The sequence below is a fragment of the Trichomycterus rosablanca genome, chromosome 24 (assembly GCF_030014385.1).
Source record: "Trichomycterus rosablanca isolate fTriRos1 chromosome 24, fTriRos1.hap1, whole genome shotgun sequence".
Classification (NCBI taxonomy): domain Eukaryota; kingdom Metazoa; phylum Chordata; class Actinopteri; order Siluriformes; family Trichomycteridae; genus Trichomycterus; species Trichomycterus rosablanca.
The window spans coordinates 19,029,835-19,048,160 of record NC_086011.1 but is presented as its reverse complement, the minus strand read 5'-3'; the positions used below and the strand labels follow the sequence as shown (position 1 = coordinate 19,048,160).

The 18,326-nt window shown below is 40.9% G+C and overlaps 1 protein-coding gene and 1 long non-coding RNA gene across 2 annotated transcripts; one reads left to right on the top strand and one right to left on the bottom strand.

Annotated features, from left to right (window-relative positions):
• Positions 1-18,105, bottom strand: LOC134301897 (uncharacterized). The gene is made up of 4 exons (XR_010007490.1): positions 18,028-18,105; positions 17,663-17,737; positions 3,925-4,010; positions 1-115 (listed from the first exon to the last, which is right to left on the bottom strand). It is a non-coding gene; the product is annotated as an uncharacterized LOC134301897 (long non-coding RNA).
• On the top strand, positions 5,207-14,746 carry LOC134301898 (myosin heavy chain, fast skeletal muscle-like). Its single transcript, XM_062986820.1, has 39 exons — positions 5,207-5,422; positions 5,532-5,675; positions 5,762-5,918; positions 6,062-6,089; positions 6,189-6,300; positions 6,377-6,469; positions 6,569-6,632; positions 6,713-6,811; positions 6,899-7,002; positions 7,083-7,221; positions 7,315-7,433; positions 7,520-7,669; positions 7,767-7,937; positions 8,029-8,335; positions 8,480-8,553; positions 8,642-8,729; positions 8,842-8,959; positions 9,047-9,170; positions 9,362-9,498; positions 9,577-9,832; positions 9,912-10,154; positions 10,237-10,413; positions 10,508-10,653; positions 10,735-10,825; positions 10,912-11,301; positions 11,384-11,510; positions 11,581-11,699; positions 11,779-11,975; positions 12,079-12,262; positions 12,345-12,510; positions 12,598-12,722; positions 12,807-13,115; positions 13,194-13,397; positions 13,505-13,630; positions 13,710-13,880; positions 13,967-14,071; positions 14,160-14,255; positions 14,367-14,498; positions 14,637-14,746. The coding sequence occupies exons 1-39, from the start codon at positions 5,219-5,221 to the stop codon at positions 14,655-14,657; spliced, it is 5,817 nt and encodes a 1,938-aa protein (XP_062842890.1). The 5' UTR covers positions 5,207-5,218; the 3' UTR covers positions 14,658-14,746.
• Positions 18,106-18,326: the final 221 nt, after the last annotated feature.

Genomic DNA, 18,326 nt, shown 5'->3' with positions numbered 1-18,326 from the left:
GGCATCCGAGGGCTCCTCCAGGACTAATCCAAGCATGTATTCCAGCACAGCATGTGAACCCAATCTCTCCACTAGACGTGTCTAACTAGAGCCGGAGGAGAACCGAGGAAACCGTCTAAAATATACAAGAAAAGTCTAACAAACACCATCCGGTAACTACTGGAACACGTTCAGTGGTGCTTTACATACTGTACTACAGCGAAGTGTAAAACGTCCATGTGACGATAAAATTAAACTGGATTCTACACACAGGTTTTATGGTTAAAAATTTAATGCCTTTATAAACACACTAGATTCCAATACAAGATCATCAACATTACTGACATCAGGAAACTTGTCTGTCTGCATGAAGAATATGGAAATAAAAGCTCCGACATTATAGACTTACTTTGTAATTTAGGATTAACGACACCAGGTGATATAAATTAAAAGAGAAATAATATTAATAATCACTGCCTGAACTTTAAATGTCTATCTGACTGACATACAGCTTATTAATAAAACCGGCTGCTTGGCAGATGCCTTGCAACTGAATACCAGCGGCATTTAACAGCTCCTCCATTGCCAAGTTAGGCATTGCTGAATTGCCAGCAGGATTAGTTTGACTCTATGTTTGACTGCTCAAAATGCAAGCAGTTAATTAGATTTAATGCTAAAGTTTTTATTTAATTGCATTTATTCCCGACTGGAAAACATATTGAATTGAAATGACAGTAAATCATGTGATGTGATTACCGTTTAAAATCCTCTCATCAAGCCAATAAATATGATCATATATATTGTTTTAAATTTCTTTTCAGTCAAGAGGATTTTACAATATTCACACCTTGTAACAGTCAATTAAAATGCTATTTAAAATGCTATTTTATGTTATTATTGAAGGTGATGGTCTTATCTTGAGATCTTGAGATGAAGACCAGACACCAACAAGCAAGCATACAATCTCACAAACTTGTTTTGTCTTTAGATTATATTTTCAATAAAGTCCTGAATTCTAACACTGGCTTCAGGTTTTTGTGTCGCCTACATAAAAGAAAAATGCAGCAGAAAGCCGTTTTATTTGTACGCAATTAAAGAATGACACCACGTACAGGGGTTGGACAAAATAACTGAAACACCTGTCATTTTAGTGTGGGAGGTTTCATGGCTAAATTGGACCAGTCTGGTGGCCAATCTTCATTAATTGCACATTGCACCAGTAAGAGCAGAGTGTGAAGGTTCAATTAGCAGGGTAAGACCACAGTTTTGCTCAAAATATTGCAATGCACACAACATTATGGGTGACATACCAGAGTTCAAAAGAGGACAAATTGTTGGTGCACGTCTTGCTGGCGCATCTGTGACCAAGACAGCAAGTCTTTGTGATGTATCAAGAGCCACGGTATCCAGGGTAATGTCAGCATACCACCAAGAAGGACAAACCACATCCAACAGGATTAACTGTGGACGCAAGAGGAAGCTGTCTGAAAGGGATGTTCGGGTGCTAACCCGGATTGTATCAAAAAAACATAAAACCACGGCTGCCCAAATCACGGCAGAATTAAATGTGCACCTCAACTCTCCTGTTTCCACCAGAACTGTCCAGGGTCGATATACACGGCCGGGCTGCTATAGCCAAACCTTTGGTCACTCGTGCCGATGCCAAACGTCGGTTTCAATGGTGCAAGGAGCGCAAATCTTGGGCTGTGGACAATGTGAAACATGTATTGTTCTCTGATGAGTCCACCTTTACTGTTTTCCCCACATCCGGGAGAGTTACGGTGTGGAGAAGCCCCCAAAGAAGCGTACCACCCAGACTGTTGCATGCCCAGAGTGAAGCATGGGGGTGGATCAGTGATGGTTTGGGCTGCCATATCATGGCATTCCCTTGGCCCAATACTTGTGCTAGATGGGCGCGTCACTGCCAAGGACTACCGAACCATTCTGGAGGACCGCGTGCATCCAATGGCGGTGCCGTGTATCAGGATGACAATGCACCAATACACACAGCAAGACTGGTGAAAGATTGGTTTGATGAACATGAAAGTGAAGTTGAACATCTCCCATGGCCTGCACAGTCACCAGATCTAAATATTATTGAGCCACTTTGGGGTGTTTTGGAGAAGCGAGTCAGGAAACGTTTTCCTCCACCAGCATCACGTAGTGACCTGGCCACTATCCTGCAAGAAGAATGGCTTAAAATCCCTCTGACCACTGTGCAGGACTTGTATATGTCATTTCCAAGACGAATTGATGCTGTATTGGCCGCAAAAGGAGGCCCTACACCATACTAATAAATTATTGTGGTCTAAAACCAGGTGTTTCAGTTATTTTGTCCAACCCCTGTACATGTCAGTACAAAATACCCAAGAATAAGCAGAAGGTATTAATTCAGATTTAGATAGGCCAGTAGTTGTAAGGACTACTGATCACTTAGATACTTGTGAAGAAAAATCAGGATCCTGACATGTCATAACTGTAATAGAAAAGCTCCCCCCCCCCCCCAATAAAAGTAATATAGGTATTGACATCATCAAGAAAACCCTAGCTGCACCAAACAAAACAAAGTATGTGGACGCCTGACCATTGGATTGTTGACCAGCCCATTCCAGACCAAAAACTGATGTTCCATGTAATCACAATGGCGTCCCAAAAAAATTAGATGATAGATCTGTGCAGCCCACACCAAACCCATCAAACCATATGTTTATAGACCTTGTTGGAACAGAAAAAGTGGATGTAAAAGGAAATAAAGAATCTGCATAATTGAATCCAGGCCAAAGTAACACAAGGTGCAACAATTTCCAAAACTACAGTGAAAACTGGGGCAGTTTGTGGTCTGATCTAGCTCTTAGAAATGTAAATCTTTGGTTTGCCTTTAGCATTCTCAGACGCCATTGTTATTGCTGGATTTCGTACTGGCATCCATACTAGCTCAAAGATTGCCAATCGTGTACTCTGATACGTGTTGAAATCAATTATTTTCTAAAACTGAGGAACTATGGGAGGGATTTAAGCCTTGGGAAGACGTCAAATGCTGCAGTCTCAGAAGAAATCAAAGAGGTGGGAACGTATAGCCACTATACTCGATTTGAGATCTAATTAACATACAATTTTCAAGCAGAGAGGCTTGAACCAGCAATCACCGGTCATGTACCTTAACTGCTAGGCTACCACTGCCCTACGTCATACATTGCTGTATGGATTTATATATTAATATTAATATTATAATATTATTATGCTCCTTAATTTCACATCATCTGTGGTGGAACAATCACTACATTCCACCCGCCAATATCACCCAACACACAAGACAGAACCTAAAATGATCCTGCAGGAAGAAGCTTTACTGTGGTAATTAACAGAGAATCTAAAGTTTTACATGTTTATGTAATATAAAAAAAAGACAGTGAAGTTCTAACTCTCGAGTTCCAGCACTCTGCAGTGGTATGGTAGCACATTAGATCGCTGCACTACTCGAGTGCCCAAGACATTTATTAATAACTTTATGTCTAATTACCAAGAAAACCTAGAGAACCTAGAGAACATCTTTTGGATTTATAATTTAAATCTAAAACATTATTATTTTATTTGATACATGGCTGCCAGTGAGAAGATTTCCGTTTTTACATCAATAAACACATCAATGAGGCAGCGTTTAAAAGCAATTACTAGAACTTCAGATCTGCCATCATGCCAATAAAGTTCAGTTTTTAAGTTCTTAATGAAATATGTGTCTAGATTTGAATAAAGGTTTAAAAGCACCAGTTTTAATAAGCACCAGTCTGCTTTATATATTTAGGTACGATGATTAGGTCCAGATCTGCTGAACATTTAATGAATGTATATGCTTTGTAATTTTAGAGAGGCTTAATGTTATAAAAAATGTAAAACACACGCTGAAGTCTTACTGAAGGATTCTGCCGATGTGGAATGATGACTTACACGTGTATGTTTGCTGGCAGTTGTCCTGAAATAGAATACCAGCAGCCATGATGTTCTTCTCCACATCCAATTTTAGTTTCTCTTTACTGCCAAGACCCATAAAAGAAACATGTGCCTCATAAGCAATTAATGAAAAGCATTTTACTTTACAGATATAATGATAGTAATTATAATAATATAAAAAATGTCATTATTATTATTATTATGAACTGTATACATTTATAAACCGCTGATAAAATGTTAACAGGAAAAATCAATTCATTACATAAATTAAAACTAGACTTCTAATATTAAAAATACATTTTGTTGAAGTAAAGGTTTTAGATCAAAATGTTAAAGTTATTACACCATAAGATTATAGAATATAATATGTATATCTTTATATATGTCTGTGTATGTATTAAAATAATCCTGTTGATAAACACCAGCATTAACAATAACACTGTAACCCAGAAGTGATATCATCAGTTGTGCTTCCTAAAGCAGAACTACATCACATTACATTACTACACAGCCATATTTGGCAGGAAGTTTCTGCTGAGTGAACGGTAACGCTACTATATAACCGGCTCCCCCAAGGACTCACAGAACCTCAAGCACCCTGCCAAGGTAAAGAAGTGACAGTGTTGAGTTCAGCTTGCATTGAAATAAGTCGTGTGTTTAGAAATGATTATGCCGTATTTGTGTCATGTAAAACTTGTGAAATATTGCATTTCATCTTTTCATCCTTACTCTTTCTTCCAGTGTCCACAACCTGCCGACCAGTTTACCATTTTCTCCTTTGGGCAGCACCGAGGTAGGGTTATGAATACAAATATGCTTATTATAAGGTAGTTTGGGTGGCACACAGCAATTGAGTATTCAGGTTAGGATTCATGACTTCATGACAAGTCACTGCTTGTGAGGTTTATCATGTTCTTCATGGGTCTGAGTGGCTTTCCTTTGTTTACTCATATCACCAGAAAACATGCAGAAAAAACATTTGGTTGCACAAAATGACAGGATATTTTTCCACTGTGTGCTTGTTAGTTCCAAGTGCTTCTGTATACACAGCAACCCTGACCAGGATGGAGCAGTTATTTACAATTGATGATTAAATTATTGTGTACGTAAAACATAAAACAAGCAAAAAAGTTGACAGATTAATCTGATGTGAAACAATTGTTTATCTACGTAGTAAAAAAGAAACACATTTTATGCTTTAACAAAACCTATTAAAAAATCACAGAACATCATCCAGCCTGAAACTAATGACCTTCTCACATGTGATTTTATTCCACAGTAAACCGCCACCATGGGAGATGGTGAGATGGAGTGTTTCGGCCCCGCGGCCGTATTCCTCCGCAAGCCAGAAAAGGAGAGGATCGAGGCTCAGAACAAACCTTTTGATGCCAAAACAGCAGTCTTTGTTTGTGAGCCCAAGGAGATGTACCTCAAGGGTACACTCAAGAGTAAAGAGGGTGGCAAAGCCACTGTGGAACTTCTGGAAAGCAAACAGGTAAAAAGATAAATGACTTTATACATTCCAACACACAGCCGGTCAATGATGCTTTTATCTAAATGTTTGGCTGTGAATACAGTAAAAACAAGTTACTGTTATGTCACAGGTGGTCACAGTCAAGGAGGACGAAGTCTTCCCCATGAACCCTCCAAAGTATGACAAGATTGAAGACATGGCCATGATGACCCACCTCAATGAACCTGCTGTGCTGTTTAACCTCAAAGAGCGTTACGCAGCATGGATGATCTACGTAAGTTCAACCAAAGCAATGACTGAATTAGGCAGTTTGTAAGTGATACTTTATCTATAATAACTGTGTGATAATATTATCTTCAGACCTACTCTGGGTTGTTCTGCGCCACTGTGAACCCCTACAAGTGGCTCCCAGTATACGACGCTAAAGTTGTCAGTGGATACAGAGGCAAAAAAAGGATTGAGGCTCCACCCCACATCTTCTCCATCTCTGATAACGCCTATCAGTTCATGCAAACTGGTATGAAAATATTGAACCAATTTAATATATATTTTTAAACAATTAACTGTTGGCAAGTCAAACTTCTACAAAGTGCACATAATCTTCTCATACATTAAACATCTGTATAATACATTGTTTACCTATTCCTAATATCCATTTAGATCGTGAAAACCAGTCCGTCCTGATCACGTAAGTTTGGTCAAAATTTGCAGATTTTGAAAACTTTTTTTATAAATTTTTGAATTTTGTATTGAAGTGCAGGAGTTGTAATGAATTTTTGACCCCCAGTGGAGAATCCGGTGCAGGAAAGACTGTGAACACCAAACGTGTCATCCAGTACTTTGCGACAATCGCAGTGGTTGGACAGAAGAAAGCAGAGGCTTCTGCTGGCAAAATACAGGTAAGTAAAGCTTTTTAAAGTATATACACTTAACCAATGCTGAAAGTGTTTTGCTGAATATCCCCACTGTCTGTAGGGGTCGCTGGAAGATCAAATTATTGCAGCCAACCCCCTGCTGGAGGCTTATGGTAATGCAAAGACTGTCAGGAATGACAACTCCTCCCGTTTTGTGAGTATCATGAAAAGTTCATATAAAAATGTGCTTTGATAGACTGTTAAAAAATCTATCACATTTAAAATACCAATGTGTTCTTTCATTTTATTTTAGGGTAAATTCATAAGAATCCACTTCGGTACTACAGGAAAGCTGTCATCTGCTGACATTGAAACTTGTAAGACCCTTTACCCCACTTTAAAAAAAGTTTCGTTCTAAAATTAATTGAACTGCTAAACTAACAGGTTGCATTAACAGATCTGCTGGAAAAGTCAAGAGTCACTTTCCAGCTGTCTGCAGAGAGGAGCTACCACATCTTCTACCAGCTCATGACTGGACACAAACCAGAGCTGCTTGGTACGAGGTCACGTGTTAGCATTTGTGTTGTTGTTCATTAGCTGTAGTAGAAATATCTAAAAGTTGGATGTTTTACTCTTCACACAGAGGCGCTGCTCATCACCACCAACCCTTACGACTATCACATGATCAGCCAGGGTGAAATCACAGTCAAGAGCATTGATGATGTGGAGGAGTTCATAGCCACAGATGTAGGAAGACTTTTAATAAACGTCTATAATTGTTTTTTAAATGTCTTGACTTTGATCTTATTATTTATTATCCCACACAGACCGCTATTGACATCCTGGGCTTCACCGCTGATGAGAAAATAAACATCTACAAGCTGACCGGTGCTGTGATGCATCACGGCAACATGAAGTTCAAGCAGAAGCAGAGGGAGGAGCAGGCTGAGCCTGATGGCACTGAGGGTACATTAAAAATACCTCATATTGATGTGGTTCATCCATGTAACGTCCTGCATGTATTATTAATGATTTATATTGTCACTGTTTTTAATTTAGTGGCCGATAAAATCGCCTACCTCTTGGGCCTGAACTCTGCTGACATGCTGAAAGCTGTGTGCTACCCCAGAGTGAAGGTCGGGAATGAATATGTGACCAAGGGCCAGACTGTACCTCAGGTGAAGGGTTCAATATTGAAACAAAAAAGGATAAATTTACCATTATAATTTTTACAAAACTAAATCTGTAATAAACCAAATTTCAGGTGAACAATGCAACAATGGCTCTCTGCAAGTCCATCTATGAGAAAATGTTCTTGTGGATGGTCATTCGTATCAATGAGATGTTGGACACAAAACAGCCAAGACAGTTCTTCATTGGTGTGCTGGACATCGCTGGGTTTGAGATCTTTGATGTAAATATTTGTTTCGTTTTTACACCAATCTCAGATTCTACCTACAATACAAATCAATCCTGAGTGTATTAATGCAAACATCTGTACGCTGAAACAGTTCAACAGCTTGGAGCAGCTCTGCATTAACTTCACAAATGAGAAACTGCAGCAGTTCTTCAACCACCACATGTTTGTGCTGGAACAAGAGGAGTACAAGAAAGAAGGCATCGAGTGGGAGTTCATCGACTTCGGTATGGACTTGGCTGCCTGCATTGAGCTTATTGAGAAGGTAAGATGATGATGATTTCAGGACGATCGCTACTCAAGCTATTTAAGATTTCTTTATTGATCTTTCACTCCTTGTTTAAAATCATCTACAGCCAATGGGCATCTTCTCCATCCTTGAAGAGGAGTGCATGTTCCCCAAGGCTACTGACACGTCCTTCAAGAACAAGCTGCACGACCAGCATCTTGGTAAAAATATTGCCTTCCAGAAGCCAAAGCCTGCCAAAGGCAAAGCTGAGGCCCACTTCTCACTGGTGCACTACGCCGGTACTGTGGACTACAACATTTCTGGCTGGTTGGACAAGAACAAGGATCCACTGAACGACTCGTGTGTGCAGCTGTACCAGAAGTCTGCAAACAAACTGCTGTCCATGCTGTACGCTGCTCATGCCGGTGCTGATGGTAAGACTGGAGCGGGTCGTTGATTTCATTGACAACAAGCATGAATTAGAATGTACATAAAAAATCAGGAAATATTTGGTTATGAACTGAACTCTACAGTCAAATAGTGAATATAAATACTTAATAAATACTTTCACTAAACAGCTGACGCCGGTGGTGGAAAGAAGGGAGGCAAGAAGAAGGGTGGTTCCTTCCAGACTGTGTCCGCTCTCTTTAGAGTAAGTGTTTGGTTTCTTTGAATTTTGAAAACAGTAAAGCTTTTACATTATGCAGTTACTTTAAAGGATCCATGTCTGAACTATACAGGAGAATTTGGGCAAGCTGATGACCAACTTGAAAAGCACTCACCCTCACTTTGTGCGCTGCTTGATTCCTAATGAGTCCAAGACTCCAGGTAGGTTTTATTTTCAATGTAATACATTTTAATGCCTTTCACATTGATCATTAAATCCTGTACAATGTTTAATAGTGATCATGATAACCCTGACACTCTGTTACTGCTGTAGGACTGATGGAGAACTTCCTGGTCATCCACCAGCTGAGGTGTAACGGTGTGCTGGAGGGTATCAGGATCTGCAGGAAGGGATTCCCCAGCAGGATCCTCTATGGTGACTTCAAGCAGAGGTCATTTTCTGAGCACTAACTAACTAACTATTTTTAAGTGATTGAATATTAATTGTCACAATCACTAAGGTTCTAGTTTTGAAACAGATACAAGGTCCTGAATGCCAGTGTCATCCCAGAGGGACAGTTCATCGACAACAAGAAAGCTTCAGAGAAACTCTTGGGCTCCATTGATGTCGACCACACCCAGTACAAGTTTGGACACACTAAGGTAAATAAAGTTTGACATTGCAGCAACTATGACATGATTTGTCTTTAAATATGGTGTCATGATGGGGGATGTTTGGCGGACCAGCAAAAATATATAGTCACCTTAAACTTCAACCAAATATTTCTCTCCTACCTTCCTCATAATAATATTATAATTACATAAATGTATATCTTCTAACGTTATCATGGTAGGTGTTCTTCAAAGCCGGTCTGCTGGGTACCCTTGAGGAGTTGCGAGATGAGAAACTGTCTAATCTGGTGACCATGACTCAGGCTTTGTGTCGTGGCTACCTCATGAGAAGGGAGTTTGTCAAGATGATGGAGAGGAGGTACACCTAATTACTTATGAACAAGGACTTGGAGGAAAGCTGTTGGTGCTTATTTAATCGGTATATTTTACATTCTAGAGAGTCGATCTACTCTATTCAATACAACGTCCGCTCATTCATGAATGTGAAACACTGGCCATGGATGAAGCTCTACTTCAAGATCAAGCCTCTGCTGAAGAGCGCAGAGACTGAGAAGGAAATGGTCGCCATGAAGGAGAACTTTGAGAAGATGAAGGAGGATCTGGCAAAGGCACTGGCCAAGAAGAAGGAGCTTGAGGAGAAGATGGTCTCTCTGCTGCAGGAGAAGAACGACCTGCAACTGCAAGTGGCATCTGTAAGTGTTCTAAACTGGGAACTGTGAAATTTAACTGGTTACTGTAGAACAATATTAATGATGTCCTCTACATCAACAGGAAACTGAGAACCTTTCTGATGCTGAGGAAAGGTGTGAGGGACTCATCAAGAGCAAGATCCAGTTTGAAGCCAAACTCAAAGAGACCAACGAGAGGCTGGAGGATGAGGAGGAAATCAATGCTGAGCTGACTGCCAAGAAGAGGAAACTGGAGGACGAGTGCTCTGAGCTGAAGAAGGACATTGATGATTTGGAGCTAACCTTGGCCAAAGTGGAAAAGGAGAAACATGCCACTGAGAACAAGGTACAACATGCCGAACAATGGTGCCAATCTCAATGTAGATTTTCATTTACAAACGCTGTAACTACAACAAAATGCATTTTAGGTCAAGAACCTGACTGAGGAGATGGCCTCTCTAGATGAGGGCATCGCCAAGCTCACCAAGGAGAAGAAAGCCCTCCAAGAGGCACACCAGCAAACTCTGGATGATCTCCAGGCAGAGGAAGACAAAGTCAACACTCTGACCAAATCCAAGACCAAACTTGAGCAACAAGTTGATGATGTAAGATCGTGTCTATTAGTTTGATTTTATTATTAGATAAATCTCTTATGCAACAACATTCTTCAATGCTTCAATGTTTATCACATCAACACAGCTTGAGGGCTCTCTGGAACAAGAGAAGAAGCTCCGTATGGACCTTGAGAGAGCCAAGAGGAAGCTTGAGGGTGACCTGAAACTGGCCCAGGAGTCCATAATGGACCTGGAGAATGAAAAGCAGCAGTCTGATGAGAAGATTAAGAAGTATGTTGGTCTGAATGAATAAATCCTCCAAAAACCTTGTTATTTATTGCAATATTTACTTCATATTCATTTTCATAACAGGAAGGACTTTGAAATTAGCCAACTTCTGAGCAAGATTGAGGATGAACAATCACTGGGTGCTCAACTTCAGAAGAAGATCAAAGAACTTCAGGTAATAATGACGTCCAGAACATTTTCACAGAGAATCTTCAGCCAGAAATCTTCATCCAGACAAGACTAAGTATTTTCTCATCTTAGGCTCGCATTGAGGAGCTGGAGGAGGAAATCGAGGCTGAGCGTGCAGCTCGTGCTAAAGTGGAGAAGCAGAGAGCTGATCTCTCCAGGGAACTTGAGGAGATCAGCGAGAGGCTCGAGGAGGCTGGTGGTGCCACCTCTGCTCAGATTGAGATGAACAAGAAGCGTGAGGCTGAGTTCCAGAAACTCAGGCGTGATCTGGAAGAGTCCACTCTGCAGCATGAAGCCACAGCCTCCGCCCTCCGCAAGAAGCAGGCCGACAGCGTCGCTGAGCTTGGAGAGCAGATCGACAACCTTCAGCGTGTCAAACAGAAGCTGGAGAAGGAGAAGAGTGAATACAAAATGGAGATCGATGATCTGTCCAGCAACATGGAGGCTGTAGCCAAATCAAAGGTGTTACAGTGAACTTCATTGTGTTGTTACTGAATAATGCGTCACAATTACTAATCCAAACAATCTTTCTGTACTGTCTTAGGCCAACCTGGAGAAGATGTGCCGCACACTTGAGGACCAACTGAGTGAGCTCAAAGCCAAGAATGATGAGAATGTACGCCAACTGAATGACATCAACACACAAAAAGCAAGACTTCAGACTGAAAACGGTAAGTACTCTGAGGTAAGGTTATAAAATGTCCACATGAAACAGAAACTTATGCCATGATTATTTATCAGGTGAGCTGGGACGTCAGCTGGAGGAGAAGGATGCCCTCGTTTCTCAGCTCACAAGAGGAAAACAAGCTTACACTCAGCAGACTGAAGAGCTCAAGAGACTAGTTGAAGAGGAAGTCAAGGTACATAATACAGTACATCAAGTTACAGTTTGTAGCTCACAGAACTGAACCTCCTAAAAATTATAATCATGGTTTTTAGGCCAAGAACGCTCTGGCTCATGCCGTCCAATCAGCCCGTCACGACTGCGATCTGCTCAGAGAGCAGTTTGAGGAGGAGCAGGAGGCCAAGGCTGAGCTGCAGCGATCACTGTCCAAGGCCAACAGTGAGGTGGCTCAGTGGAGAACCAAATATGAAACTGATGCCATCCAGCGTACTGAGGAACTCGAGGAATCAAAGTATGTACTTTTACAACTCAATCACAGATCCATCTGCAGCTCCACAAAGGAACAAACTTCCTGTACAAACTCTGCAACTCATTTCTGACTTATTTCTTGAAAGGAAAAAGCTTGCTCAGCGTCTCCAGGAGGCTGAGGAATCCATTGAGGCTGTGAACTCCAAGTGTGCCTCCCTGGAGAAGACCAAGCAGAGACTGCAGGGTGAGGTGGAGGACCTCATGATTGATGTGGAGAGAGCCAACGCACTGGCTGCCAATCTTGACAAGAAACAGAGGAACTTTGACAAGGTAAACATCCGTAACAACACAAGGTTTATTATCTTAAATATGGTACAAGCATAAAATTCACATCATCATTTCTGATTTTCAGGTCCTGGCAGAATGGAAGCAGAAGTATGAGGAAGGCCAGGCTGAACTGGAGGGAGCTCAGAAGGAGGCTCGCTCTCTCAGCACTGAGCTCTTCAAGATGAAGAACTCATATGAGGAGGCTCTTGATCATCTGGAGACTCTGAAGAGAGAGAACAAGAACCTGCAGCGTGAGTTACACAGAAACAAACAGACGTGTAGAAGTGAAATAAACATCAAGAGCTACTAATAATAAAGGTCATTTATTATTTCTGCAGAGGAGATCTCTGACCTGACTGAACAGATTGGTGAGACTGGAAAAACCATACATGAACTGGAGAAGGCCAAGAAGACAGTGGACACTGAGAAATCAGAAATCCAGACAGCTCTTGAGGAGGCTGAGGTACGTATTCAATCCTTTATTTAGCAGAAATAAGGTACAACTGGGTCTGAACTACACTGGTTAACTGAAAATGCAATTCTTCAGGGCACACTTGAGCACGAAGAGTCCAAGATTATCCGTGTCCAGCTTGAGCTCACCCAGGTGAAGAGTGAGATCGACAGAAAAATTGCTGAGAAGGACGAGGAGATCGAGCAGATCAAGAGAAACAGCCAGAGGGTGATCGAGTCCATGCAAAGCACTCTGGACTCTGAGGTCAGGAGCAGGAACGATGCTCTCAGGGTCAAGAAGAAGATGGAGGGAGACCTCAATGAGATGGAGATTCAGCTGAGCCATGCCAACCGCCAGGCGGCTGAGGCCCAGAAGCAGCTCAGGAACGTCCAAGGGCAGCTCAAGGTAAACCTCAACTTATTGTCTTTGTGGACAAATTAACTTCCTGGAGACATCTGTCCACAATATGCTCTTTCACACCAGGATGCCCAACTGCACCTTGATGAAGCTGTAAGAGGACAGGAAGACATGAAGGAACAGGTTGCCATGGTGGAGCGCAGGAACAACCTGATGTTGGCAGAGATTGAGGAGCTGAGAGCTGCACTGGAACAGACTGAGAGAGGCCGCAAAGTGGCTGAACAGGAGCTGGTTGATGCCAGTGAGCGTGTGGCACTGCTCCATTCTCAGGTTTGATATAGTAGCTGTTTGTTTATATGATTTGAACTGATTTGCTGTTTCTTTGATACTTGTTGCTACTTTTACTCTTAAGGCTTTTTTATTCTCACTGTAAACAGAACACCAGCCTGATAAACACCAAGAAGAAGCTTGAGGCTGATCTGGTGCAGGTCCAAGGTGAAGTAGATGACATAATCCAGGAGGCCAGAAATGCTGAAGAGAAAGCTAAGAAGGCTATTACAGATGTGAGTGCTCAACACCAGTCATTTTACACCAGTACAATTTACAATAAGATAAAAACTAAACCCACTGCTTCATTACTAGGCTGCCATGATGGCAGAGGAGCTGAAGAAGGAGCAGGACACCAGTGCTCATCTGGAGAGGATGAAGAAAAACCTTGAAATTACAGTGAAAGATCTGCAGCACCGTCTGGATGAGGCTGAGAACCTCGCCATGAAGGGTGGAAAGAAGCAGCTCCAGAAACTGGAGTCCAGGGTAAAACGTGTTTTGAAATAAAACCGATCATTTTGGTTACCAGGGTGTTTAAGTCACCAGTATGAGCAGATCTACGTCTTTGACAGGTCCGTGAGCTGGAATCTGAGGTTGAAACTGAGCAGAGACGTGGTGCTGATGCTGTTAAAGGAGTCCGCAAATACGAGAGGAGAGTGAAGGAGCTCACCTACCAGGTACAGCATTAATCTACCAGTATGCAGACAACAATAAAGTACCCCCATGTCCCCAAAAATATTAAATTATATAACTTTAATTTTTCAGACTGACGAGGACAAGAAGAACGTGAATAGACTGCAGGACCTGGTGGACAAACTGCAGCTGAAAGTCAAGGCCTACAAGAGGCAGGCTGAGGAAGCTGTACGTTTGCCATAATACAACCTACAGAATACTTCACACAGTGCACTATAATTGTAGACATTTGGATTTTGTGCTAAACGCTGTATTTTGTGATGCTTGTTCTTCTCACAGGAGGAGCAGGCCAACACTCACCTGTCCAGGTACAGGAAGGTGCAGCATGAGATGGAGGAAGCTCAGGAACGTGCTGACATTGCTGAATCCCAGGTCAACAAGCTGAGAGCCAAGAGCAGAGAAGTTGGAAAGGTATATTTTACATTTTACAATTTTTTTTGTGGTTGTAGAATATTATCATTTGGCTTTTTTATGGAAACCACTATAACACAGATTACTATAATAATGTGTAAGAAATCAGTAATTAATAATGTTTATTAACATTTGTAGGGTAAGGAGGTCGCTGAATAAGGGGTGAAGACTACATGGGACAACAATTAATCATATAATATGCATTAACTGTTTGTCCTTTATGTTCAATAAAATTCAATCAAATGAAACTCATGTTTACCCGGCTGTTTATTCATTTCTTTGTTGAATGGAACAGATTCTAACGTATTCTTTTCTTTCTGCAATACAAAACTTACATTTACAAAGCTAAGAACAAAACAAGCCGGCTGTGGTCAGACTCACAATAGATCCAAGCTGAGTAAAAAGAATTGTCATGACTAATAGTTAAAATTTTTTTTAATATCACTGGCTGCCACCAGCTTCCTGAGGAGGCAGCTTTTCTGAGTGGCTGCAGAAGACCTGCAGCAAGATTTAGTGGCAGCAGGAACTGGGTGCATACTGAACGCTGAAGGTCTCATCCTTGAACTTTAAGACATACACCTCTAGAGATTTAAAAGCACAGGAAAAGTCGCTCCAAAACGTTTTGGGATTCTGGTCCGTGGTGTGGCTAAGATTCCCCAGGATCCTGACAGAATCTGGTGGCTGGTTCATAACAGCAAAATGTTGCTCTACTACGAGCTACAGATGCTTGTCATGAAAAGGGCTTAGTAATTCTGAGACTGCTGTGGTCATTAAAATGTCTTTTTGTGTTGAGTTTGGAGAAAGCACTTGTTTTATTAGCTGTTTGGTGTTGAGCTATTCAAATTGTTCGACTGGTTTACAGCAAACACTGGAAAGGTTGGAAGGTTTTTAACGGCAGATTTCATGCGACTATCAGCATGTTTAAATATAGACAAAGTTTTGTTTAAGAATTACACTCATTAAAAAGGAACTTGTATCTGGACGCTGTGTGGAGTTTGACTTGGCCTTGATTTTCCTTTGGTTACTGTTTGCTTTTACAAACCAAAAATATGCAGTAGGTGGATTTTGTTCTCTTAACAGCATCAGGTATACACGATGTGTGTGGATGTGTGTGTGTTGGTCTGTGTTGGTCTGATGGATTTGTGCTCTATCCCAGGTGATTGCTGGGTTTTACCCTGTGATTCTCAATGCTGTCAGACCCACCAAGACACTTACCAGTATAAAACGACTAGTGAAAGTGAACAAATGTGTTTGTCAGGTCGACAGAAAAGGACAGTTTTAAAGTTTGTAGGTATCGCTCTCAGAAGTGACCAAAATAAAAGATCTTTTCGACTCCAAGAAGAAACGAGAAACAGGACAGTCAAGATGTTCTAGCTTCTATTTTTGTATTTGATCCGTAAGAGCAAAAAGTTCATGACACAGCGTTTCACATTTCATTTACAAAACACCAAAACCATTTTTGTCGGAGGATCTGCCAGCAGCGTACTATTTTTATTCTGGAGGTAATGTTTGGAGTTTGACATTTGTAACACATCTGATCCTCTATTTCTGCCATATTAAAATGTAATCCCCTGGTTAAAACTAGAGTGATAAAACAAGATGAATTTTTTAAAGAAAACAGACATCACAGCCTCTCCAGACCACCAAAAAATACACTAAATGAACAAAAGTGTTGGGACACCCGAGTATGAGCTTGTCTGATGTCCCGTTACAAAACCACGCACATTTATACTGAATTGTTCCGTCTTTCCTTGGTAGCTTTAATATCATGCACTCTTCTAGGAATCCTACAAGACTTTCAAGTGTTCCTGTAAAAATCTGTGCCTGTTCTGTTCTGATGATGGAAGAGAAGGTTCGGCTCACAATCCAAGTTTAACTCATCCCTAAAGTGTTGGGTTGGGTTGGGACCAGGGCTCTGTGTAGAGCAACTGGAGCTCCTTTGAACACAACTGCTCTTAATCTTTACAGAGTTTCCGTTTTTCACTGAAACATTAAAGGTGTGATGCTGGCGTGCTGGGGCTCTTTTGTTGATGTGAACCACATGAGTCAAAATCACGTCTACAGCATCAAATATTTTTGGCTTTTGATCTAGCATTTTAGGGTAGTAGTGACACTTAAATAGATCTCTGGCTACAGATTCAAACATGTTTAGAAGAAAAGAAAAACAATGTAAAAACTACATGAGCATTACAGAAATATTTAAACAGGCTTGCAATTATTTTACACAGGTATTACAGGGTAAAGGTAGCGCATTCGTTCCTCTATTCTTTTATTTTATGTCAACAAAATGTTCTATTCCTGCAAACATGAAGACACATTAACAGGAGTAAATAAAATTCATTACACATTACATGAATACCTGTGTTTTGAATGTCCAGGGTAAATGAAATTGGGAAGATGCTGTGGAAAGTCTAAATGTGAAGTTGAGCCTTAAATTGCTTTGTAGTTCAATATAAATATATAAATGTACGACGTACTTGAACAAAAGGCCTCTGGATTTGTTCTACTACTGTTTCCTACTGACAACAAGGAAACGAGATGGAATCAGGTACTGCAGCCCCAAACAACTGGAACATTTTGCAGCAGTGCAGCTCACCACGGCATACAAACAGAATTGATGGCGTTTTATTTCAAAGCACAAGTGAGACGCTAGGATTTCTCTGTAGATCCGATGTTATAACAATTCAAAGGCAATGGCATAACTGCTTAAAAGGTCCATTTTAATAACCTCATTAAGTTCAACTGTGTAATAATAGTGAATGTTCAAACTAAGCACACTGAGGAGCAGAAACATGGGACACATCCACACTGGGACAGAAATGTAGACGTTACAAGCTTAAAGGAGAAAATCACTTGCTGAGTATCAGTCACTCATCTGCCTATTTATTATAAATATCTCAACAAGGAAACCGTGACACCCACAGATTCCAGGTTCTGTTGTTTTTTAATGTCAGGCCGTTTCACTGATTTTTACTTAACACAAGTAAGTATTTCATGAAGAATCAGAGAAGTGTTGGGTGTGTGATCGTGTTTAAATCTGGTCCGCGGCAGTCACAGGTGCTGAGGGTATCACACTGTTCAGTACCCAGTCAAAACCTTCACTGTCTACATGTTCATCATGTTCATGTTTTTTTGCAGTATGTGTGAGTGATCCAGGCACTCACCTGTCCTGGATGCAGCTAGGCGTCTGGTCACCAAATCATGCGAGCGCGCTGACACAGCATGACGAGAGCAAAGACCTGTTGAGAGAAGACGATGCTCGATGATGATTACTTAAACATCTACCTGCATCGTTTGAGAGAAACCTGCTCCACAGAACTGCAACCATGACAACCATGTTTAGGTTAATAAGCTGTGAAGCTGGTACAGTCTGAGCACAAATTACACAACACCTGACTATACAGCTCCATTTCACCAAATTTTTTATCTCATTAATCAGATCTAACTAAGATTTAGATTAAGACACTACATACCAAGTGATGCAGACCAGCAATGTGCACACACAGATATTAAATTAAGAGACACTTACTCCAGGAGACTCTCCTATTCAAGCATCTCAGAAGAGTCTTAGGGAGTCTGGCTAAACATTTTTATACCGCCTTCACAGGGAAAATAAAATTCTCAGACTGAGATCATGGACTGATGTGGTTTCTATATTTACAATAATTCCTTATAAGAGTCCGGGAAGATAGAGTTTCAGAATCTCATTTTATTAATGTCATTTCTTGTAGCCAACAACCTTTAAACTTGTACCGCTAGGTAACCGTCTGCCAGAGGTAGATTAGATTTCAAATATTAGAGAATGCATTTTATGATATGCAATATCTT